The 25180-nt window shown below is 42.9% G+C and overlaps 1 protein-coding gene across 1 annotated transcript; it reads left to right on the top strand.

Moving 5' to 3' along the window:
- Positions 1-10732: 10732 nt before the first annotated feature.
- Positions 10733-21036, top strand: LOC141955178 (zinc fingers and homeoboxes protein 1-like). Its single transcript, XM_074895143.1, has 6 exons — positions 10733-10791; positions 12696-12930; positions 15523-15665; positions 16455-16973; positions 19260-19392; positions 21010-21036. The coding sequence occupies exons 1-6, from the start codon at positions 10733-10735 to the stop codon at positions 21034-21036; spliced, it is 1116 nt and encodes a 371-aa protein (XP_074751244.1).
- Positions 21037-25180: the final 4144 nt, after the last annotated feature.

Here is a 25180-nt window from a genome sequence, read left to right as displayed (position 1 = left end):
ATTAACTCGCCTTTCTCCCTGGACACTTGTAGCTGTCTTTCTGCTCGCAGGTTGAACAGGCTGCCTGAATTACAGGAGGATGTTGTCTGTGAAAGCCATTTCCTGCGGTGAGCTCTTCTGACTATTTGAGATTGCTGGAAAGAAAAAGGCAGTGGCTTTTGGTGTGTGTCATGAATTTGATGATGAAACTATTGCCTGGCTTCCAAGATTCAAATTGGTGAGGCACAAAGTAGCCAGTGGTGCTGGAGAGGACTAGCCAAGAATCCCTTGGTTTAACTTTGGAATGGGGGAGGAGCAAAACCATGTTGTCAGCATATTTCATTGAACTCTGTATGGATGTGAGATGCTGTAAGAGAGATCAGGGTCTGGCCTTTTCAGCATTGACTGCTCCGTGTGGTTGGGAGATACTCTTGTTTGGCTGGTAATGGTATGGATGAGGCTGTTGTAGATACCAGCAGATAGAATAAAGACTTATATTAGCTTCAAGCTCTGCTGGGAATAGGGGGTCAAAAATCTGGAGTTGCCTTAATCCTTAAGCTTGACCCAGAATTAATTTTCTTTTAAAAAACCCAAAACTAAAACCCGCCCAAGCAACCTGTCCATAATATCTCCACTTTTTGTTAGCAGAGACCGCATTTATATTATCATTAAATCCAGCCTTCTTTAAAAGATGAGAAAAAAATAAAGATCCAAGTTAATGATCTGATTAAACTGGGAAATTTTCCATTTTGGCAGTGTTCTGTTAAATAACACTCGTCTACAATGGTAGGCCTTAGCACATCTGGTCTGAAAAACACAGGAAGAGGAAATACATTGTTTATCAGACTAAATATAGTTGGATTGAATTTCTTCTTTCAGTAAAATGGTCAGAGATGGCGGCTAATGTATACTGGGCCAGATTTTCAGTTGCTGTAAATATTACAGTTCCACGTATTCCAGTAGTTATAATAGTATTTACAGCCCATTGAGGATCATCATCTCTGCAGAGTATAAAATTTAAATTAAGCCATGTGCTGTGGATCAGCTAATGAGAGATGCGGAGTGTCCACATTTCCTTTGGGCTACGTGCACACTGTAAGCCTTTCAGTTGTGCCAAGGATGAGAAAAATCTGGGTGAGTTCAGCCTAAAGAAAGCAATTGAATGCATTCATTATTGCTCCTAATCTGTCTGTTATTTCTCTTTGAACAAACAGAGTCCATCAGTTACCAGTTTATTTCATGTTTGCAGCACGTGTATTTGCACTGTGTACTGGGAGAGAGGGAAGCTCCTTCCGGAGGCCTCCTGTGTCAGGAGAGGAGCATTGGAAAGAGCTATCAGCATGCTGGTCTCTGTCTGTGAATTGTGGTTGTGGCTGGTGGGAACTCAAAGCTACTGGTAACAGGAGTTTAGCTCAGATTCATCTCGGCCAACCTTAGGCTGCTGTGCTCCTTGCATAGGTGCCCGAGGCACACTATATGGTCACTTGAGAGGAAAGAAATTGCCTGGTGGGTGGAGAGGATATGGCACCTTCTCATTCTACCGGTTACATACAGGAAACTTCCTCAACCTAAGCACATCAGCAAGTGTCTTTATGATGAACCTGAGCATTGCAGTGCTCAGCAGCAGCACGCCCCTGCAGCCTGGCTCCCTCCTGTAGCTTATGCACACCTGCAGGATGTTTTGGAAGCCACTTGGACTGAGCTGTGTTGACAGTGGGGAGCGAAGGGGCAAGAAAGTATGTCTACCCTGGGGTGAGTGTCCAATGTGGGGTTTTATGGATTTCCCTGCTTGGTGAAGAACTGTGTGTAGATGAGCCTGTGGTATGTTCTCTCTATTTGTGTGGAGCTTCACCTCTTAGGTTTGAGCCAGTTATGAACCAGCTTCCAGTGATTGTCATTGAGAGTGAGATGAAGAAACTGACCTTGCTCAGACCTTGCCTCTCGTTTGTTCTCAGTCTTCGTTGGGAGCACTGTTTCAGAATTCAGCTGTGAGCACCAGTTCCTTTAGAGCTAAGGTTGAGCTTTCCTCTCCGTCTGCTGTTTCTGCCAGGAGTACCTGATCTGATAACACCAGTTACTTGCTGTATCTAGAATTCAGCTAAAGGGAGAATAAAGATAATCCTGTGCCAGAATGGAGTGAAAGAAAGGGTTAAAAGAAAGCAAGTGGTGTCACAACTGGGTGAGGCATCCACCATCGTTGTATCATGCTGCTTCATGCCATGTTCTGCTCTTGCTTCTGAGTACAGTGAAGGAGCACAGTTCCATCTTAAACAGTGCTGTCTTCCCAGTATCAACCTCTCACTGACCCCATGGTTAGTGCTTGTTGTAAAAAGAAAGAGCTAGTCCTCCCTGGAGGTTTGAATGAACTAACAGAGTGCTGGCTTGTAAGAAGTGGAAAGAAGGGAAGATGTAGAAGCTTGAAGGCTTTTGCTTGCCCTGCACAATTCAGTTACCTAGAAGTTGATAAGCAAAGCAAATTTTACTCTTGTTCTGACAGAACAAGTAAAGTATTGCAATCACTCATTTTTAGAAATCTCTGTCTTGTTTTCAAAGCAAAGGAGAGGAAAGATATCTAGTACCTCATGATTAGAATTTAGTGGATTGTCTCTAATACAGTATAGTAAATGAGGCCATTCCCTTTTCAACCTTGTCCAGTACCTTTTTTTTTTTGGTTTTTTTTTTTGTTTTCATGCCATTATATGCAATATGGTCTGGCAGTAACTTTGATTATAGGGAAGGAAACTTGCAATGATGTCCTCACATGACATGAAATAATTTTTCTAATGCAAGATTTGCTGACTTTGGGCAAAAGCCTATTTTCCTCCTGCTCGCCAAGGAACTGTTGAGGCAGGCAAGTGCACTCCCTTCTCTACAGAGCAGAGAAAGCATTTCTGGAGCCCATACAAAGTGATTCATGGCTTTATGCAGTCCCCGTAGGCCAGAAAGCCTAAAGGTGCTGACACTTTTCCTCCTCCGTTTTCCTCTGAAATGAGAGCACAGCAGTAACTGACAACTAGTCTGTGGCTGCTGAGTAACCAAGCTGTAGCTTAAGGTGGGGAGCGTTTTCCCTTTTGCACTTAACAGAGTACTATGTATCCAGGCTGGATTTCAGCATTTGCTTCTGTAATTACAGCAGTATCGATTTGCATCCTCCACCTGAATGTATCTGTCTATATTCATATCTCCCAAGGAGAGAAGATAATCTTTAAGCTTCTGTAATATTAAATATCCTTGCTCTAACCTGAATGCACAAAAATAGAGTGCAATAACATATAGCTACTTTCTTTGATTTAATTTATTTTTTCTTGGAAAATAATTTTGCCTACATTCAGTGGTAATGAAAAGATGGTGGCTGTGATTAGAGAGCAGTGAAACTGTTGAGAGTTGTTCATGATGCTGATGTAAACTAGATATGGGAAGGGCTAGTAGAGGGCTTGGTTCCCTGCACTGAACAGTGCTGGATTACACCTATACTCTCCACCAAACTTGTAATGTAGATTTAGCAAGTAGCATGACACAAACTTACTAGGTCAAGTTACTTGAGGTTTGGTGATGTGTTAAAATTCTGTAGGAAAAGATTTTAAAATGAAAGATGTAGCAAGGTGAAAAATCCCCTCAATAGCTACTTATACACACTCAATAGCTCAAACTTTTGTATTGTTTTCCCACCTTTAAAAGGGGAGATTTTGAAGCACAGGCAGGTAACATCCAGTATTTTCAAGTTTAATGATTGGAGCTCTTGGGAGTTTTTCTCCTTCTGTGGTGAAGAGCATCTTCACTTTTTCAGTGGATAGTCATTGCAAATCTGACTTACATGACATTGTAAAATGTAGAGTGATAACTGAGGATCCTGTAGCACTTTTCATGAATTAAGGTGGGATTCTTCTGCATTTGAGCAAGACACTGCAGCTAGTCAGTATACCTAACAAATGCAAGCCCGTTGATCCTACATGCTTGGAGTTGGTCAGATGAACTGCACCCTGAACTTCATTGACTCTTAACATGTGGCTTGCAGGCAGACACGGACACTACAGACATCTGAAATTAGGTGAGGTGGATCTTCACCTGGGAGTGTGCTGGCTGGATTGCAGCACTTGTCTTTGTGTTGTAGTTAGCAATGGTACTTACCTCTGCTTCTGACTTGATGCTTGTTGGGAAGTGTGAGGCCTTTTTTTTTTTTTTTTTTTTTTTTTCCTAGAGCAGGTAGCACTACAGTGGTGAATAAAGTAACTGATCTTTGGCTATAATACTGTGGCCTAAAAATGATTTGGGGTTTCTCAAGTATTTTAGAGATAAGATTACTATATGAACATATGAACTATATGGATCGTGCATAACTTAGAATGTGTTAAGACACATAATATTTGTGTCCCAGATGATGAAAGTATTTCCTTATGCTTGTCCAATACTAGATACCTATCATGAAACTTTCCCTAAAGAACGTGCTAGAACGGCAGAAGATTCAAATCTTCATCTGTGATATGATAAACTGCAAGAGCTCTGTTATGATGTCAAAATATTCCCCCTGCCTCCAGTTCCAACTTACAAAGGTGTTTCCTATTTTGCATAGTTGGCTATCTGCATGTTTGCTTACAGTCTGTACAGAAATGCACTAAAGCTGAGTTGCCCTACCTGGGAAGGCTTTATATTGTATAGAAAATGTGGCACTAGGTACGGCTCTTCATGTGCACAGGAGAGTTAACAGGTGTCGATCTCGTTTACAGAAATGATGGCGCTTTGCAATTTTCTATAATATATTGCAATATACTTAAATGTCCTGTTTGACATGTGAAATGAAATTAAGGTAATGCATTGTTATATATTTGAAGTATGAGGAAGACAATTCACTCACGACCAGCAAGGTTTTTAGAGGGTGTCCAGTGTGTCGCCCTCTGTGATCTGTCTGTTGTATGTGATGTTAAAGGAAGCAACAATACTGTCACTGTTTAGAATGAAGAGTTTCTTTTGAATGATGCAATAGTCTACAGTGTCTTTCCTTTGTAGTTGCCCAGTGTGGTGAAGGGGAAGCAATTCTTGAAAAAGTTCAAGATAACTGGTTGACTGTGAATGGGCCTAATCTTTTGTGAAACCAAGAAAATTTTTGGACACACACAGGACTTGAATACCAAAAGGATTGGAACTTAGTGTTGTGCCAAAGTTAAACTACTGTAGTTGGCAGAAGTTCCGCACTGTAAATTGAAGACTGATTAAAAGCTTGTAAAAAAAAAAAAAAAAAAAAAAAAAAAAAAAATCACATTTTAATACAGTACATTTTTATTCTGATACGTAATGGAAACATTCTGTTTTAGACCTTTTTTGAAGAGGCTTCAGTGACCACTAGATTTTGTCCTCTTATGTTTTGTTTGGCCTAATACTATATGTTCTAGTAAAATGGGCTTTATTGCCTGTGTTCTTTGATATGTGATTAAGCTTATAGCTTTGAGTGGCCGAACATTTTACAGAGTAAAAGTCCTTAGAAACAGTATAACATAACTGATATTTCCGTGTCTTATTTATCAGGCTCTGCACAAACTTAGAAAGTTGTGCTGGACTTGTACAACTCATATACGGGAACGCAGCGTACTTCTGGATATTACAAACCTAAGCCTTTGTGGCAGTATGGATCTTGTCTTTGGATTTATTTTTGTTAATTTCTTGAGGCAAAGAGACAAATAAATGCTGCTGTAAAATATTTGTAATATTTGCCATTATTGCTTTCTGTAGCAATTACTGCTTTTGCTTCAACAGATAAAGAAAATAAATCGGAGATAGAAAATTCCTGGTAAGAGAAAGGATCATGTGGGAACTTCTGAAAATAAACTTTGTACCAAAAATTTGAAAAAAGAAATAATGGAATAAATGTCTCTTTACTGAGTGCGTGTGGTTTTAAGAGGTGATGTGGAAACCAGGAACCATGTCTATATGAAAATGTCAGAAACCAGCTCTTCTCAAATGTCTTTTTTTCCTGTTTCACAAAACTGAATTTCACTGATTCCTCAGACGCATTGAATTTGGAGAACTGGCTTGGCTGAACAGCCAGCGTGAGGTCAGCTTCACGTGCAAGTCAGTACAGCTGCTTGTTGCTGAACTGTTCTGCTGTGTCAGCAGGCCAGGGACTTTCACGTGATTTTTCTCATTAAGGCAGATGCTCTTTATTGCATTTAAAAGAGTAGAGGCGAGTAGGAACCACTTCCCTGCTGAAGTCCCTGTCAGTTGGACATCATGCTTCATGGCTGCTTTTGACATTAACATGTGCCTTTTCCTCAGAGAAGAAGGGTCTGAGAGGAGCACTTTCTGCACCTCTCTGGTGAGCCTGACTTGCTGTCACCCACAGAAGCTCCCCACCAGTGGCAGTGCCGCCGTCTTGCATCAGCATGGCGCATCACACCTGTCTACTCAACTGCTGGGCTCCAGCTGGAGGGCTCAAGACCCAGTCTTCCCTTCAGGACCCGGCATTGTGCCTGCAGACCTATCCCTGCCTGAGAAAAAGGTATTTAAGGAGGTACAATCACTCCTGTGCTGTAGTTTGTCAGTCCTGAAAAATTACATCCCTAGCTGAAGCAGCGACCTGTGTGCAGGCCTGGAGATGAGTGCTAGTACCCAGCAGAGCTTGGTGTTTGGCCAAATGGTTTTACTCGATCTGGGGAAAAAAAGAAAAAAAAAAAAGGGGGGGGGGGCGGGGGGAGGGAGAAAGAATGCTTATTCAAGACTCCGTCAGCTAATGAGGGAGTTATGAAAAGCCCTGGATTATGCACACAGTCACCTTTTTTAAAACAGTTACCTTTTTTGTTTACAGTGTTGTCAGCAATTCCAAAATGCTGCAATTCAGTCGATATTTTCACAAGAGACCAGCTGGCTTTGTGCGTTGTTTCCCCTCTCCCAGCCCCCTCTTCCCAGCCCCTTCCATTTTCCATTTGTTTTCATAACAATACTGTCAGCTACTATTTTTAGAAATTTAAAATACCAAGCTACTTTGGGCTCTGCCTTATTTTTCTCTTTATGCCAAAAAGTCCCCTCTAGAATGATGTTAAACTGCTCCCTGTGGTCTTGGTGTTGCTTTGAAATGCTGATGGTGGTGGTCTTCAGTCTGTTGCATGGTGGTTTCTAACATCTTTGTTTTTTAAATGACTTGCTGCACTTCATATACTGCAAAATGAAACCTTTGAATATTGTGTTTCTACTGCTGTAATGTTGAATTATTAGCATTGTGACTAATTCCTCTCCCATGTGTGTTTCTTTACAGGCTCAGTGCTGAGCTGGTGCTCATTACCTTAAAATACTTATTTGGTAGAAGGAAGAAAAGGTAGAAAAGGAACGCAAGTGTGTGTCACACCTAGTTGATTTGTGTCTTTGGGTGAAAATAAAGGTCAGTGTTGGCAGTAATTCTCCTCTTCGTGATTTTCAGTTTTCCTAAATGAAAGCCAAATATAAAAAAATGTAATTGCAGTGAAGCCTGTCTTAAGTGACTAACGTGGAAGAGGGTCCACAAAATAGACTCTAATAATGACGTGTTCTGAACTGAAGGACATGGTACAAATAATATTGCAATAGTAACTGCTCTCAGTCTTGCAGTTTCTTTCCAGCAGCTGGCCAGAGCCCCCAGGTGAAGTCCAGCTGCAAGGATGTCTGTGCAAGCATGGCACCCAGCACCCACAGAGTGCAGAAGCAGAGGCCCACGGAAGCCCTGTGATGGAAGTGGCTCATTTGTCTTAGTGACAGCACGAAGTTAAAAACTGCATCACAGATGTATGTTTTGTGGTGTTCTTGGCTCTAAATTCAATTTCACTTGCAATGATTTGTGGAAGGGAGCAATTGTGGGCAAAGTCCATTTTTTATTTCTACATTTTGTTTGCATTTGCTCATTGAGTAGTTCTTTCCCTGTGCTTTGCCTCACGCTTTCTGTGGGACTGATACTTGTACAAGGCAAATATGAAGCCATAGAAGCTAAATTTAATAGCTGTTTCCACTGGTCCTTTCCAACAGTGCAAAAGCTGCATGGGAAATGAGGCACCGGAGAATCAACAAACAGTTTGGTTGTTTCCCTTGTGGAGGCAGCCTCCCCTGCCAGTCTCCATATGGAAAAGGAAAGCAGGAATGGAAAAGCCCACGAGTTGTGCAGGTCGCTCAAGGGCAGTCCTGAAGCCCTGCATATATTTCTTCAATGTAGCAATTTTTTTTCTAACTCTAGATTTGTTTCTCATTGTTCCTGCAAGACAGCAGTATTGCAGTAAGTCAGCTCAGTGTAATGCATGTTATTACAGCAGAGGTCTACAGCAGCCAAGGCTGCTTAAGTGGTGTCCTACAGGAGTTGCCACCTGCGTTACTTAGCCCTGCCCAGTCCTGAAAACCACAGTAGTAAAGTTTTAACCTAGAGAGGTAACAAATCCACTGTGGTTTCCACACCCTGGTTTCATCATGAGTAGCAATTAAGCAACAAGTGTAACTGTGGCCATGGGAAGTTAATGAATTTTCAGAAAAACTGATAAAACTGAAAAAAAGGGCATAGAAGAAGGTATACAAACTTCACTGTGCCTAACACCGAATCTGTTGGGGTTTTTTACAGTTAGAACAGTAGATTGAGGATACCACACTTTGCCATGACTTCTGCATCCAGCTTGTATCTTCAGACCATGAAGGTACAACCTTGGTGCTTGTACTACACGGCTGAGTGAAGAGGTTCAGACACATGATTCACATCAGTACTGGAAATGTGCAGGCTTGTGCAGGAAGATCTTTGCTTTAGGATTCTCCCTGGCATCTGATCACCTTCTTCCTGACTCTCCAGAAACCTTTTTTCCTATTCTGTTTTCAACAGCATTCTGGTCAAAACCGAGGGTGTATTCATTTTGTTCATCATTTGTCATGCTAGACAGAAAATAGTTGCAAAACCCATTAACAGCTGAACACATCTGTGTGTGGTGCACCCTCTTGGCAATAACAACTTTTCTGGGTTTTGTGAGGCCCGAGGGGGAAGGATTATGGCCTAGTTAAGATGGCTTGCCAGGGTTTTGAAAGGTTGCACTGTTTTAAGGTAGAGCAGGCAAATGAACCATCTTTTGGGGGTTATGTCTTCTCCTGACTGTCCTAAGGACCCCTAAAAAACTTCTGGCTTCTGCTAATAACAAACAATTCTTGCTCTTTGATTTCCATGATGCATGACCCTTCACCTCCCCACTCATTTTCGTTGCATCTTACTAGAACTGTGGGGTGACTTGATAACTTCTAAAGGAACCAGATTCCATGGTTCTGCTCTTCTGGAGAGATGAGAATGCAGAAGGACATTCCCTGCCTGTTGAACTCAGTGCCTGTTTGAAGCAGTGCTGCCTGGGATCACCTCTTCCTGCCCGGTTTCTTGCCTGATGCCCTTCTGCTCGGCCCCTGGCCTCTGTGCTCACATGTTAATACTGCCCTAGTTTCAACGTACTCTTCTCTTTCCACAGTGTGTGAGGGTGCCAGAGCACTTTTCCCCTTCAAGAGTAAGGACTCATTTTAGTTCCTGTATTTGCCTTTGCTCAGTCCTGTTTTACCTTCCTCGAGGACGGATCTAGGTTAGCAAATGTAGCTTCTTGCTCACATTTGGCTGAACTGGCTTCTCAGCTAGCTTGAGATGGATGTTCATTCTGATCTACCAGGACTTTCTTTAAAGATGTACTGAGTTTGAGACAAGTATTATTTTTCTGAAATTTGGGTCAGTAGCTCTGGCTCAGGGGGTCAGGCTTCTGTCACCCTCAGTATGACCACTTACTGTTCCAGGACGATTGCTCTTGAGCTCTGCAGTTGCATCTCATACCATCATAGTAAGATATGCTAGAGCTCATCTGAGCTCATCAGAACTTTAACTGCAGATTTGTTTGCAGTTTGTAGTAGTGGTAACCTCTGTATGGCCCTAGCCATGAAATGTTATTTGTATTACCCTCCCGAGTTGGTCATGGACAATATCTCCTTATGTGTGACACTATGCTAAGAGGATGAAAGATGGTCTCTGCTGTAAAGAGCTTGCAATCTAAATAAAAAGCAAGAGACAAGGACACAGTGAGACAATGTCAGAAAATAAAGAGCTGCTCCCCTCTTTTCATGTTTAGGGAGAAGCCTATGACTGTCAAGAAAACTAATCTTCCCTCAAGGTATGAATATTTCACAGTGTCTGGAAGAATCCACTTAAGATTCAGGAGCCGCCCATCCTTTGAGGAGTGCTCGCTGTGGGCCTTACTGCCCTCTTCACTGCAGGCAGCTCTCTTGCTTTGAGGAGGGAACTAGTCTCTCCTTTGCTTTCTTCCAAGAGCAGCTACTTTCCAGCATATTTTAATAAAGCTCTAAACCATGTGAGAGCTGCATGGTCGATGTGTGTGGATAGTGCCTACCAAGGTAGGGCCCTAGTTGCTGACCAAGGTTTCTTGTTTCTACTGTGTGCTTGATGGTCTCTGAAAACTTTGTGGTGTACATGCTCCTGGCACAAGAGTGGCTGGACTGTGGCGAGGACCCATGGAGGCTATCACAATACAGATAACATCAGTAATTAGAGAAGCACTGGGGGAGAATTCTTCCAAATTAATTTTGCCTCAGAGTAGACTGGAAAACGAGGAGAAGAAGGGCTGTCGGGATCTAGACAAGCTTCATCTGCCATGCTGTATTTTCTTTCCTTGGCCAAGAGGCTCAGGCAATAGAGCAGTGTGACAAATTCCTGCCTATCGCTTGAGTTGTCTTCACCACCCAGGCTGTGGGCTCTGGGCTCACCCTGACTGCAAGATGAAGCATGCTAGCCTGCCCCCAGTTACCGAGGTTGAAGCTGGGTCACAGCACCTCACCACCAGCGTAAGGAAGCATGCTCGTGTAAACAGCTACAGTAGCTTTGCTGATGCACGGGAACTTGTTCATCAACCACAACTTACTGGGGCCCGTTTGTTCTCTTGGTCTGATGTTCATGTGCAGAGCTGGTGGTTTAGGCTGATGGTGGAGTAATACCTTGGCTGCCTTTAGGAAGAGATTCATCTATGGCTTCTTTTATCCCTGAAGATGCCTACACAGCGCAGCTGCAGCCATGCAGGCTCTTGTAGGGCTCCTGTATCTCTGAGCCCCCTCAGAGCTGCCTCTTCCAGAGATTTCTCCTGTGTGAAGCCAGGGCTAACAGCACCGTAGCAAATCATGCTGTGCAGACTCAGGCAAACAGCTTTACTTAAGTACAGTGGGAATTTGTGTTCTGGCAGCTACATTGATGACTCGGGTCTTAGGGGAGAAATTGAGCAAATCTCCAGTGCTGACAAGGCACAGGAATTTCCTAAAGTTGCATTTTTTAATTTCTGTAATTAATACATGAGGAACCTTTTAAATGTCTGAGGGGAGGCAGGGGGAGAGCCAGGCAAGGGAGGAAGGAGGAAGAGAAGCAATTTTATGCCTGTGATTTATGACTGAAACCATGCAGTCAGCTGCTAGGCCCCCTGTGTGGTGCTCAGGAATCACTGCTCTCCTATCGCTGATTTACCAGACAAAGGCACTCTCTGTTGCAACACAGAGCCTCTGCAGACCACGCTGGTATCCTCAGAGGCCACGGCGGCTGAAACCCCCAGCCCGGGAGGACTCGGCAATCCAAGCTGGCAGCCAACCGGCTTCTCTGGGATTTGCCCCTGGGAGTGCCTTGCTCTTTGTGTTTTACTTTGAGCTGGGGCCACATTTCACTTTGATTACTCATGTTTCTTTTTTGTTTTTTCTTCTTTTTGATTTGTTCTTAATCGTCTTGCTGGATTTTCATGCTTTGCTCGTTAGACTGGTGTGTTGCAGCATGACTGGCAGTCCTGGAGGAGTGGGAAGGGAATAGGTGTGTCCAGTGTCCATGAGACATGCAAAAGAAGCCTCAATCCCCTTTTATTTTTTTGATCAAATCTACCTGCCAAAGTTGAGGTTCTACCCAGGGATTTATGCCAGCTGTTGCTACATCCAGTCATAAATATGGTGGCATGGAAAGATATTTTGGGCATGTATCCACTTAGAACAACAAAAACCCACATGTCTACTTAGAAAGGAAACCTTTAAAATTATGCATACAAGCAGTGCTTTGGCCTCAAAGACCGTTCTGGTATAGCCAGGTTCATTAGTCCATTTTGCAGGTTAAGGAAGTACAAGGATGACTTTTCAGCTCACCCTCTCCAAACCTGCGTGGTGATTAGATGGGACAAAATGGACCTTCCTGGGTGGATGGACTGGCAAGGTGGAAACAGCATTGCAGTACACTTAAAACACAGCACACTCTGTGCATGGTAGTATTGTGAGGCAGGGCAAACAGCTGAGGTAGCTACAACTTCACCTAGGTGCTGTTAATGAGGAATGGTGTGCCTGAAAATCTTTGTCTTGAAGAAGCTCTAGGATCAGTCTTCACTTAGTCATATCCCCTTTTGGGAAACCGTGTCTCAAAAACGCTGAGATTTCTCAAGTTTCCACCTTCTGCTTTGGAGCAGAAGTGAAATCAAATGGAAAAGTTACCAAAATACACTCCCACCCGCCCCCACGTAGGCACTGAGCCAAGATACTAACAGAACAACTCTGCAGTTATGCAATTAATTTATCAAAGCAGCTTGGTTTGACTATTTGTTACAAGATCTTACATTTCCATTACAGTGACTTGTGACCAAACTCCTTGCCAGAGCTGGGGAGGTGCGACAGCCCTGCTGCCTGTCCAGGGGTGCAAACCGCACCCGTTTACCGCCCCCTCCTAACACCGACAGGCAAACGCCAGAAACGGGGAGTCAGCCAGACGCTGCCCTGAGGCCGGGCCTTCCTCTGCTCTTGCTTCGCTCGGCGGGCTCGCCCCTGGAAGGCCAGCAGCACCCGGGCTGCCACCGCCGCCGTTTCCAGCCAGTGCCCCAGCCGGCTCTCCCCTCCAGCCCATGCAGCGGGGGAGAGCATGAGGCCTTCTCAGGGCGCCTGCCCCAGGCACACTACCGGCAGCAGGACTTTGAGGTATTTCCAGGGCTCTCACACGGCCTGGGGGTCTGAGCCGAGCCTGGGCCCTGGTGGGTGGAAGCTGTGGGGATAAACTGGGCTGAGCCTGTGGTCCCTGGTGCGCTGAGGAAACGTGTCTATTTATATAAAAGCCTCCCGGTAGAGCCGTGGCCTGGAGATGCTAGAGTGAGTGGCAGGGTTATATCCAGCTTGGTGGTTCCTCGTTTGTGCGGAAAGCATGACTGGCCCACGGGCAGGGGTGGTGACCTGGTGAAGAGCAGTCCTGCTGGCTGAGCTGCTGCCAGGCCACGATGGGTAACTGTTCTGGCAGGCTCCCCCAGCCAGATGTCATCTTTCCAGGAGTCAGTGTGAAGTCAATGTGAACTGGCCAGAAATGTTGTTCTGCACCCAGAGCTGATCCAGATCAGGCTTGCCCACCTGAGCAGTTCAGTGGTGAGCAGAGCTGGTGTTTGTGGCCGTGAAAGTCATAGTCAGCCAGAGGTGTGTGTGTGGATTTCTCTGCTCCTGGGGATAATACCATGTCCCACAAAGGCTGTCTCATCTCTTGTCAACCACCTGGCTGCTGCTCACCTTTTTCAGAGCTCCCCCTGCTGCCAGGTGAAAGCTGACCTTGGTTGTCAGGCTCGTGACAGTTGTCTTATGAGCCGCCTCATGAATTGCCCCACCTCTCTGTTGCTCTCTCTCTCTGGATGGCTGGTTGTGCCTTTGGGGTGCATTTACGTTTCTGTTTCTGCTCCTGCCTGATGTAGTCCTAGATCCTGTCCTCACTGCCTACTTTCTGAGCCTCATTCCTGATCATCCATGCTCTCCTGCCTTTATAGTCGTAGTTGCAGGATCCAGTCTTTTGTTACCTTGTTCCTGGTTGAAACCAGCCACTTCCGCCCTTGTTTCAGCTGTAATAGCTTCTTGTTCCAGGCTATATGGTTTGCATTACAGGCTCCCTGATTTCAAAGCCCTCAGGCCAGCTTCTAACTCCACTCCTTCTGCCTTGCCCACTGGATTTGTGGACCTTTTTGTATATCTCAGCTGGCACTGACTTCTGCTTTTTAATGTTATTCCAGTGCTACTGCTGCCTTGTCTATACACAACAGATGCTTGCCAGTCTCAGCTGAGACACCCTGAATGGATTCATAAAAGTGTGCTGAGAAGAAAGATGCCTCAGACGGAGGTCAGACATGGCTGCTGACCCTCAGGAAGAGCAGATTGCTTCTTGCTGTGTGCTGTGGTGCCCTCTCAGTGTAGAATGACACCCCTTCAGATCTCCTAGTGGAACAGACCATTGGTCCCTAACCCATTTCTGTCATGATGATCCATGTTAAAAATGTCTAGTCTTCAGTCCTATTGCTTAGCCTGGATCACTGTGACAGGACCAGAACCAGACTGCACATAAAATTACAGATTTGAGAGCACTGACCCTAGAAAGGGGGCTGGAAATGAATACATGGGGGTAGTAATCTCTTTGTTTGTTGTGAATACACTTTTATGTCAGCCTAGGCCACGTGATAAGAAATGCCAGGGACAGCAGTGATCTAAGCTGTGCCCATTTTTAAGATACAGGTGACTGTAGAATCTACTTGGAATTCGTAATGCCTGATTCTTGCCAGGTTATATCACTTTGTCCCGTAACAAGGCAAACAGGGGTGTCTTGCATTCCTTCTGTGATCCGTTTTGACCAGTGGCTGCTGCATTCTCTGGACAGAAGGGAGATGTCTCTTTTGGTCGAGAAGGAATGCAAGCTTAACACCAAGGAAGAAAAATATTTCAGCCATTTTGCTAGGAAGTATTTAGGGTATGTTGCCTGGAAGCTCTTTGTGTTAGAACCATTCAATTTTGCAAGGAATAATTAAATATTCATTGTGAGAGATTGGAGAATAAGCACTGCTCTTTAGTCTTCTGGTCTGAGCACTCACATGGAGGGGGAGGAACCAAGATCCCAGCCTTAGCTTCACTGAATACGTAATTTAATGTATTTAAATGTTAATTGGAGCCCCGTTGAATGCCCTGAGCATTAAGCTACAGAAGTATTGCTCATTCTTGTCTTTTTCCTTAACCCAATTAATATATAATTATTTTGTGCAAATTAGAACCACCCTACAGGAATGATAAAGATTCACCTTCCTTGCTGTATTCTCCGACTTGCTGATTATTCATGTGAGGTGAGGTACCTGCAGGTTCAAACCTTCCTGTGGACAATGATATGAATTTGAAACAAGGTCTTCCAAATTTAGGTTAAGTGCTCTGATCATTGAGTTGGTGGCTGGGGGAGGTACATCTTGCGTTGCAGATGATCCCTTCTGGATCAGTCCTGGTGAGGGAGAGGTGGACTGATGTGTAGTAAATCCTGCCAGGGCTTAAGCACGAGTTAGGATTGAGGTTGCTCATCACTGTCTAGATTTGACTGTGTAGTACCAGGGCCCTCGTCTGTTGCTGGCATAGGTGATAGCTGAGTCTGGAGAAATGAGAATGTGGACTTCAGCTCCTGAATTCCCTTTGTGACTGTAGTCATAACCAAAGCGTACTGTCAGGCTTGCCTTTAAATGAAAATCTCTTACTGTTTCGTTTGGCTTTTCTTTTTGTCGACACTACTAGAAAGCCCTGTGTGAATATTCAAACTGCTTACTACTCTTACCTCCCAGTAACATTGCAATGAGACAAGATGTCCAAGAGGGCCAGGCTCGGTGTTTATGTCGCTTAGGAAGGCATAAGGAGGCTCTGGATATTGCAGAAAAAATGGTAAATAATGCAATCGTTCTTTTAGATTTTGAATATTAAAATATTGCCAGTAGTTCCTTTATATGGACTATTTTCTGGAAAAATAATCTTCATGTGTACAATCCTTCAGGATGTTCAGTGCTCAGAGTATTTGGTAAACAGAGGGTAACTGTCACTGCAGATATAATCACTCTTTATAAATCAGAACACCCTGTACCACAATGAGCTCCCTGTGCAGGGAGGCTGCTAGTCCTGGAAGGGACTAAATATCATGCCCTGCCAGGCAGAATTAATGTAATGTAATAGGAAGTATAAGAAAGGGGATAAATGAATGCTTAAATCTTTGCACTATAAAAGGACGGCTCAAAACTCCCTTTTATTTCCATATACTCGCTGCCAAGCTGCCACCAAGAAGAGTATCTCACCACAAATTGAGTTTTTCCCATAAAGGAAAAAGTCCAGAGGCTCTAGAGTCTGCTAGAGTTTTACTGCTGCTGTTTATTTTACATAAAAGGTGTTTACGCTACAAAGAAGGGCAGCTGTATAAAACTCTGAAAGCATATAAACAAATGACAGCATTTGAGCCTCCTTGCCTTTCAGACTGGGACAGGGCAGCTGAAGGGAATGCTGTCAGCTTCATCGTGCATGATCTCTATCATGTATCGTTTAAAATTAAGAGCGCAGTTTTGTACAATTGAAAAATTACCTCTAGTGATATATGTGTGTCATTATTAAGGGAGACATTTTCTTAGGCTCTGAATGATGATTCTGTTCCACTCCTGGTTTTAATCTATTATCTTTTGTTTCTGGAGAAGCAGTGCTACTAACACAGATCACTTAACAATGGTTCTCAACCTGCAGTTTTCCATTTACCAGGGTCTGGAAAATGTAGAAAAAAAGATCACATGCCTGCAGCAACTGATCTGCTTACATCCTTTCAACCCTTGGTACTGGAAGTTACTTGCTGAAGTTTATATGAGCCTTTTACAGAGCTTGTCTTCATCAGTCATTCCAGAAACAAATATAAATCAGTCTGAAGAGGTTATTGTAAGGGGTGGTAGTTTCAAAACATCGACTGGAAGAGAGATTAATTTGCAGCCTCACAGATCAGACAGCCAGAAAGAAGACGCTTGGTCCGGCCTTGCTACAGAAACCAAGAGTGAGAATGCAGTGACTTGTAGCAGCAGCCAGGCTGTAAAAGAATTCCTCTGCGCTTCAGAAGAACTGGAAAGGATGGACGAAGGGGAACACACAGCCTCTGAGTCCTGGGAGCAGAACATGTCGAAGAAAGTTGGGATAAAGGCATGTGCCTCATTTATTAGAGCAAGGTAACTAAATGTATTCTTAGAATAATGTTAACTTTGCCCAATCGAGAACAATTTAAAGCATATTTTTCCCAGCCTTAATATAATATAATAAATAAAAATATTTATTTTCAGTTTACATTTTCAATTAAATGTTTGTTTTGGCATTGGCAATGCTAACTTAGAAGCACTCTGCTCTTGCTTCAGATCTTAAAAAACCAAATCCACAGCATGGTAGCTGTGAACAACCTCAATCTGAGTGAAAAGAGTAAACCAGCGTCATACACTGTTGAGAAGTAAAGCGTTTTTTAATGGCCTTATTATATTAATCTTTTCAAGTAATTATATACAAAAGGGCTTGTTCTTCAACAAATGCTTCTGTTAGAGCATGGCTGTTTCCTGGTTTGGTATTAAAGATGCAGCAGCAGAAGTGCCCCAAAGGGAAGGCTAGCCAGTCCTCCTTCTGCGAGTGCCACCTGTCTTATTTGCTTGAAGCCTCATGCTTGAGCAAAAATATATTTTGTAATAATACCCCAATCTGCATAATGGATGAGGTTGAAAAATGAACTCTGTGACAGCTGATTGACAGGCCTGCATTAAAATGCTCTTTCCTTTTCTTCCCTCTGTTGCTAAAACTCTTGCACACAACAAAAATCCCCAAAGCGTAATCTGTCAAAGAGATAATTAGGAACTGGTTTTGTTAAAATAGTCTTGGATTTTTTCCCCCCCTCTTGCCTCTCAGTAATGTATGAGTCACTGAGAGTATTTAAAGCCATTTTATGAACTTCCACAAATGTTGACAGCGAACACCTGTTAGGGCAAGATTTAAGAAATGTAAAAAAAGATATAGTAGCTTCTAATTGTACTCAGGCTAAGAGATGGTGACTGTAATTGCTACTTGGGAGAAGTTAATAAATGTAGTACTGATATTTAATATTAAAGCTACATTCATATTAAAATAATCTGTGTTGCTTGTTTTGGTGTGTATAGTTCAGCATTGAGACAATTAAAAATTGTGGTATTTGCTTGCTTGGCTGCACAGTTTCACAAAATGTTATTGTGGTTTATATTTGCAGATACACTTGTCCAGGGTAAACTTGTCCCCTGCTCAGGGCTTATGCATTAAATAGGTTGTCTAATATTTTCAGGTCTGTTGGATTTTAAGTGCATGTTGCATAAACAGGTACAAGGTAAATTGCACCTGGAAAGGGGATGTTGGTATTGCTTTTTGTAGGAAATAAGGTTCTGTGTTAAAACATCATGAGCTCTTCTAGTTTTGTCAACCAAAAAAAAAAAAAAAAAAAAAAATTGGATAAATTGTTTTGTTTAATTTTTATTCTTTTTTTTACATTATGTTGATGCAAATTTTGAAACAAAAATGCTTTACAAATTAAAAATACTTTCTGTTTTTACTTTGAATTTCCCAGTCAAAACTTTATTGAAATTACAAATGGTTTACTGGCTCAGACTTATAAATTTTGATGTTTATAATGCTCAACTTTAATCTAAGATTTTCTCTTCATAAAAATACACTCCGTTATTGTAACACCTGCTTTGTTTAACCTTGGTAAATGTGATACAATTTGTTGTCCTATATGCATAAAGCTTGAGTTAAACATAGTTTCAGTCATGATACTGCTAAGTTCTAGTAGTCTCTTGGTTGAATATAGTTAGATATTTCCTCTGCTGACGTGTTTTACAGTCCTTGTGTGAGGATGACTCTGGAAACTGCCACTGCGCTCTCTGGTCGAGCAGTTGGTGATGGGGTCCCTCAGTGACACAAACCCACATTGTGAGCACAATGTCTAACCTTCACCAAATCATGGTGGTGACTTCTGGGGCACTGCCTTGAATATAAAACGGTGGTGAAAGCTGTTAGAAAATATTCCAGGGTTGGCCTATGTGGGGAGAATGAGATTTGTCTAAACCCCCAAAATTTCTAGCTTTTCAGGTTACAAAGTCAATCACTGCCATAGGCAAAAATGCACTGCTGTCTTGTTAGGCCTTAATAAGGATGTGGGACTCCTGATGTACTACAGTTAATGCTAGCAGATCCAAGCTTCACTTTGAAATTGTGTGATGGATGCATGGAGAGAAAAATGTTTGCACTTCTCAGTACTTCTGTGGTAGCAGGGGTATACCATACCCATAGTAGATTGATATGGATGTATTCACTTCTTTGCAGGTTTTGCAGTTAGCAAAAGTCAGGAAGAAGAGCCGTTCTTAAGTATTGTATTTTGGTTGGTTTTAGGTTTGCTGACTTGCTCTTTTGCCAGCTGTGCCTTTTTTGAACTGCCTTTTTTGTTTCAGGCTTTTACTTCAGCTTACTCGGTTACAGCAGTCATCCTTTGCGTTAGAAAATAACATAGAAGGTCAAAAAGAAATTGATGACAAAGTGGCACGACTTGGTTTCGGTGAAAACTCCTTGCTGTTGATGATCAAGGTAAGGGGATGTTTCACAGTGTGCAAGTTCTCAGCTACACGTAGGCTGGTTGAGGTACCTGAGCCAGTTCAGGCACAAAGTGTCTGTAAGCATGACACTCCCCTCAGGTAATTAACTGTGCCAGGAAACATGGTAAATTAGCTGGGACCAGTTGTCCTGGTAGTGCATTATCTGGAACTGACAGTGATAGCTATATAGCTTTTGGGAATGTTCAGGGTTGTTAAGTTTCTCACTGGATGTGTACTTGCAGATGCATCATCACTGTGAGTTTCTTGGGATGCAGATTTTATCTCAGGAATTTTAGATACCACAGAGTGAATCACAAGTATGAAATGGAAGTGGAGATTACTTTGATGACCACAGCAGTATTAAACACTTCCAGAAAAAGTATTAAACATTTTCAGAAGATGACAGAGACATCCTTTTACATTATTTCTTTGTCCTGTTTGATGTACTGGATTCTATTTTTAAAGAAATACAAAGGGGGAGAGTAACATTGCATGACTTTATTCATAGAGATTAAACATTTTTAGTGCCATTTATAGAATTTCTGACTTTTATTTTAAGGAATAAAAGGAAGCTAGTGAGATTCTAACTTCGCTGTCAGTCTTACAGCTTTAAGTTAGTGAGCACCAAGCCGTTGCCAGGGTGGCGGTAAGTCCTGTGGGATTTCACCGTAAGAGGGCAGCAGCATGTAGACTATCTCAGGTTTTGGGAAGCTTGGAAAAGAAACTTGTTTCCTTGCTTCCCTTGACACCTCCAGGAGGAGATGAGTGTTGGTGCCTTTGCAAGGTGAGCACTGAATGCAGAGCATTGGTGTTGAGAGATCCGCTGGCGCTCAGAGAGTAAAAGTCTCCCTGCACAAGCGTAGCCAGAAGCTGGGCGGGGTTGTGCAGCTCTGTAGCTTGGGCACTCAGTTCTCGGTGGTTACAGCAGAGTGCAACAGGCAGACAACTTGATCGTGACTTGGAAACTTCTGCATGGCATGTGGTTCATGTGTCAAGGGCTTTTCTTGTAAAAATCTGTTATCAATGTCATATTTGTTGTTTTCTCTGCAAGTTATTTTCTTGTTTCTCATCTTCCTGACTGAACAAGATCAGCAGGCATAAAAAAAAAGTGTATCTTCAGTTGCTTTGGTTTCCTGTGGATAAATGCTGTCCTCTCGAAGGAAATCTTTTATTGTTCCTCTGAAGGCAGTTATAAATGGAACAGAAATAGGAGAAAAACTCTACTAACTAGTTTTTAATCCCAGGACATGCATGTTCAAACTTGATTGCTCCTCAGAACCAATTTTGAAATAACAGGCTTTGGTTTTTTTCATTAAAAGACAAGTTTATATGAAAGACTTTGCTGCAATAATTTTTTAAAAGGATATCAAGTTATCCACAAGAAAAGCATGGCAGAGAGGAGCTTTAGCTTTGGAAGCTGATTTTCCACCCCCCCCGCCAAGAACTACTTCTTGGTGTAGAAGCAGTCCGAGGCTCGCCTGCCATTAGTTGTAACACTATCAAGACAGGAGAATTGAAAGAACAAACTTGCCTAAATGAGGCAGAATTTCCTTCTCAGCTCAACAGATGTGTTTCAGATAAAAGTGTTCTTATTTCCTTCTTTTCCTAGGAATTTTCCTCTGGCAAAATTGTATGATTCAAGGGACACTGTTTAAGATCAATGCGAAAAAAACATGTTGCCCTGTTCAGACTCTAGCTTTGATGAAAGCATGGAAATATTAAGTGAAAATGTCAGTCGAAGACACTTGATGAGGTATTGTATTTTGAGATGTCCAATCTCTGTTCATTTTATAGAATGAAGAGGAAAAGTGAAAGCATGCACAATGAGTCACATCATGATAAATCTACAGCTAAAAATCTGTGGGTGTATATGATTATGTTAATGTCAGTGCCAGTATCTTAGAACTAGAATCACTCTTCTTAGGAAATGTCTTTTGCTTGTATAAAAACCATGCCTCTTTCCCCAAATCCCTTGAGACTTCTCGTCCACTTTGGTTTGGTTTTGGAGATTATTTGCCCGACCCTGAGACTTAAAGATTTGCAGGTTTAGGGAACGTCCATCCCTATAAAACTCTTTGCACATGATAGACAGCAGACTTGGGGTCTGAATCCGTATGGTCCACAGGCTTTTATTTGCATGATGTGGAGCACTGGATTATAAACCTGAAGTTCCCTAGTCTTGAGGGGGGAACCATACAATGCGGTACGATACGATACAATACTTCTATACAATAATTCTAATCCAGTAATTCTTCTCTCCTCTGCCCTCTTTATTAATGTAGAGAGTTGGCAAAGCCGAACTCAGACCAAAAAAATGAAGACTATAAAGAAGGTAAGTAGTTGTAATTCCTTAGGATTCCTTTTTAGTCTGGTTTCTGAGAAGCATTGCATTTGGTCACTCTATTTAACTTGCCCCCAAAATCTTCTGAACACATCAGCCAGAATCGGCTGAAGTTGTGAGTATTGATATCTCCAAGATAGTGAATTTCCTATGAGTTTTGTGAAGAGAGGTAAGTGCAAATAGGAGGATGTGCTGTTAATTCCTTTCAGGCTGTGGGAGAGCACAGTGTGAATTCCAGCCTGTTCTTAGGCACTGGAGAATCTGTTCCTTAGCCTGGGTTTCTTGGTGACATAGATTTTTCTGGAGTTTGCAGGACACCAAGTAATGGAAAATCTGTCTTGCAGCTAGGAGGGAATGTTGCAGTATTGTCGTGGTTCAGCTAGGATAGGGTTAAGTTTTCTCCCAAGCAGGGGGAAGGGATCTCTAGCCGGGTTATTCACACCATGCTGATGTCAGGTCCGTCATGGCAGTGCGGGAAGCTTTCCTTTGTGGCTTTGGTGGCAGAAAGCACGCATGGCGGGCTGGCTGTATCCTTGCGGTATTTCTCTGTATATCTTTTGTCTCGTTTACTGTCATTACTGTTTGTTGTTGTTACTATCGCTACTGTTGTTGTTCAGATTGTTTTATTACACTGTTGTATTAAACTTCTTATTTTAACCCGGGGTTTGTGCCCTACTTGTGTCTGGGGGTGGGGGAGGGACAACGGCAACGTGGTCTCCGGTCCCAGCAGGGCCTAAACCAACACAAGTATTATCATAGAACAGTTTGGTTGGAAGGGACCTTAAAGATAGATCATCTAGTTCCAACCCCTTGCCATGGGCAGGGACACCTTCCACTAGACCAGGTTGCCCAAAGCCCCATCCAACCTTCCAGGGAGGGGACAGCCACAGCTTCTCTGGGCAACCTGTGCCAGTGCCTCACCACCCTCACAGGAAAGAACTTCTTCCTTATCTCTAATCTGAATCTACCCTCTTTTTTGAAGAGTTTAAAACCGTCACCCCTCGTCCTGTCCCTACACTCCCTGATATCGAGTCCCTCCCCAGCTTTCCTTTAAGTACTGGAAGGCTGCTATAAGGTCTCCCCAGAGCCTTCTCTTCTCCAGGCTGAACACCCCCAACTCTCTCATCCTGTCCTTGTAAGGGAGGTGCTCCAGCCCCCCGGTCATCTTCTGGGCCCTCCTCTGGACCCACTCAAGCATGTCCTTCTTATGCTGCCAGAGCTGGACACAGCACTGCAGGTGGGGTCTGACGAGAGTGGAATAGAGGGGGAGAATTGCCTCCCTTAGCCTGCTGGCCACACTGCTCTTGATGCAGCCAAGGATACAGTTGGTTTTCTTGGCTGCAGATATACATTGCAGTGTCATACTGAGATGCTTCTCACCAACACCCCCAAGCCCTTCTCCACAGGGCTGCTCTCGTTCCACTCATTGCCCAGCCTGTACTTGTGCTTGGGATTCCCCCTACACTTGTGCAGAACCTTGCACTGGGCCTGACAGAAGTTCGTGAGGTTTGCACAGGCCCACCTGTCCAGCCTGTCCAGGTCCCTCTGCATGGCACATCCCTTCCCTCCAGCGAGTCGACTGCACCACCCAGCTTGGCATCATCAGCAGACTTGCTGATGGTGCACTCAGTCCCCCTGTCCATCTCTCCAGCAAACAGATTATTATATATTGCAATATTTTATGATATTGTAATACACTATAATATTGATTTCATTGTAGTGTTGTAATCTTTATTGTTTGTTTATACTATTGAATTAATTATTATAACATGCAAGTTAGAAAATAATTCAGTCAGGAGACGCACAAACCCACTGATGTCAGGAAGGTGTCCCTCTAGCTCAGCGATTCATCTTGGAACTGAATTGCCGTGCTGAGAGCACAGGAAGGCTCAGTGCTCCTAGGCTGTTTGCTGGCAGCTGGGAAAATCCGTTAGCTCCAGGCAGTGTCCTGCTAGCCTTGGGCTGTATGCGGGAAGGGACCTGAAATGCACTTTGTCTGTAGTAATTCAAGTTCTACCTGTGCAATGTACATTGTTATTTAATGAGCTCTGCCTTAGTGTTATTGTTGCTGATGATGAGAGGGAAGCATAGCTGTGTTTATACTGACTATCTCACTGATCTCTCCACTGTTTTAATTATAGTACAAGTAACAAACCCATGGCAAGTGATGGTGTGTGGTAAGTACTGGGCAGATCTTTCTTTGCAAGCAAGCAAGGGTTTGAGTTCTTTGGTATTTGTCTTGAGGAATTTCTTACCTTCTAGAGATTTTGTGTGATGATGGAGAAAATTAAAGTGATGCATGTTTAAACAGTGTACTAAAACCACGCATCTTAATGAGAGACTTCCCACGTAAACAATTTTTTAAAAAAACAATTAGATACAATTTTACATGGATGGAGCAAAAACACTTGATATGGAGTTATATTCGGGAAGAAGTAACTGCATGGAACAAAAGTTGTGTGTTTGTTTTCATCAGAGTGTCTTTTCAGTCTATTAAAAACTTGAGATACAGGTCGTGCTTTTAAGTAGGTAGTTTAAAGAGAAGTAATTTAAGCTGAATGCTGTGGTCACAACAATAACTTCCAATTCAGTATTTGAAGAAAAAACCCCAGTGCACTGCATATTTTCTTTACATTTTATTAGAGCAATGGTGAAATAAAGGGGAATAACGTATTTTCTGCCTCACAACATTTTATATACGAATGCATTTTAGTCACCAGAACATTGAAGATGAGAGCTGAAGCAAAAGCTGCAGGACAAGTCCATGAAGAAAATGAGGCTTTGGAAGTCTGCCGAAGCTGCAGACTTCGACAGAGTCATTACACCGCTACAAATCAGTCTGTTTTGTTTGACAAACTTATAACAAAGTAAGTGGGCTTTTTTTTCACCATCTTGCAAAAGTACTAAAATGAGCCTTATTAGCAAGCCTTTGTGCTATGGCATAATACTGGCTAGGGACTTTCTCCTTTGGACAGCAGAAAAAGGTGCTACTCGTGGCAGCCAGAGCTAGATGTATTCAGTGGTTAGGCTGAGACATGTCCACGTGCCCCTATGTAAACATTCCGTGCTACCATAGTTACCAGGCTAGTAGGTTCCACCACGTTCCGTAACTTGGAACTTTCTGGATCTTTCTAAGACCTGGTAGTGTTCAGCTGCTGTGGACCAGGTAGGGTCTGCTCCTCCTCCTCCTCCTATGCCCCTATGTCCTGTAATTGTTAATATACGGATTTATATAAGGTGGGAGCCTTTTTACTTCACAGCCAATCTGTTTAACCGATTTTTGGGGGAATACGTGCTTGTGGCTGTTTTAGACTTCCAGACATGCAAGTGTGTGGGGGAGGCTGTCTTTGGAAGGTGCTTCATTTGTAAAGACTCTGGGCACAGTTTACGTTTAAATTACGTTTAATTTTACGTTTAAAATCCCAGTCTGTTTTGGGAT

The sequence above is a fragment of the Athene noctua genome, unplaced genomic scaffold, assembly GCF_965140245.1.
Source record: "Athene noctua unplaced genomic scaffold, bAthNoc1.hap1.1 HAP1_HAP1_scaffold_130, whole genome shotgun sequence".
Taxonomy (NCBI): Eukaryota; Metazoa; Chordata; class Aves; order Strigiformes; family Strigidae; genus Athene; species Athene noctua.
Note: the sequence above shows the minus strand (reverse complement) of the source record. Positions and strands in the feature narration are given on the sequence as shown.

Bases quoted from the DNA above. Each gene is read 5' to 3' on its own strand.
- LOC141955178 (XM_074895143.1), top strand. From the start codon at position 10,733: ATGCTAGCCTGCCCCCAGTTACCGAGGTTGAAGCTGGGTCACAGCACC. The intron at 15,666-16,454 runs GGTAAATAATGC...CTTTTGTTTCTG, and splicing joins CTGGATATTGCAGAAAAAAT to GAGAAGCAGTGCTACTAACA. The intron at 16,974-19,259 runs GTAACTAAATGT...TTTTTGTTTCAG, and splicing joins GCCTCATTTATTAGAGCAAG to GCTTTTACTTCAGCTTACTC.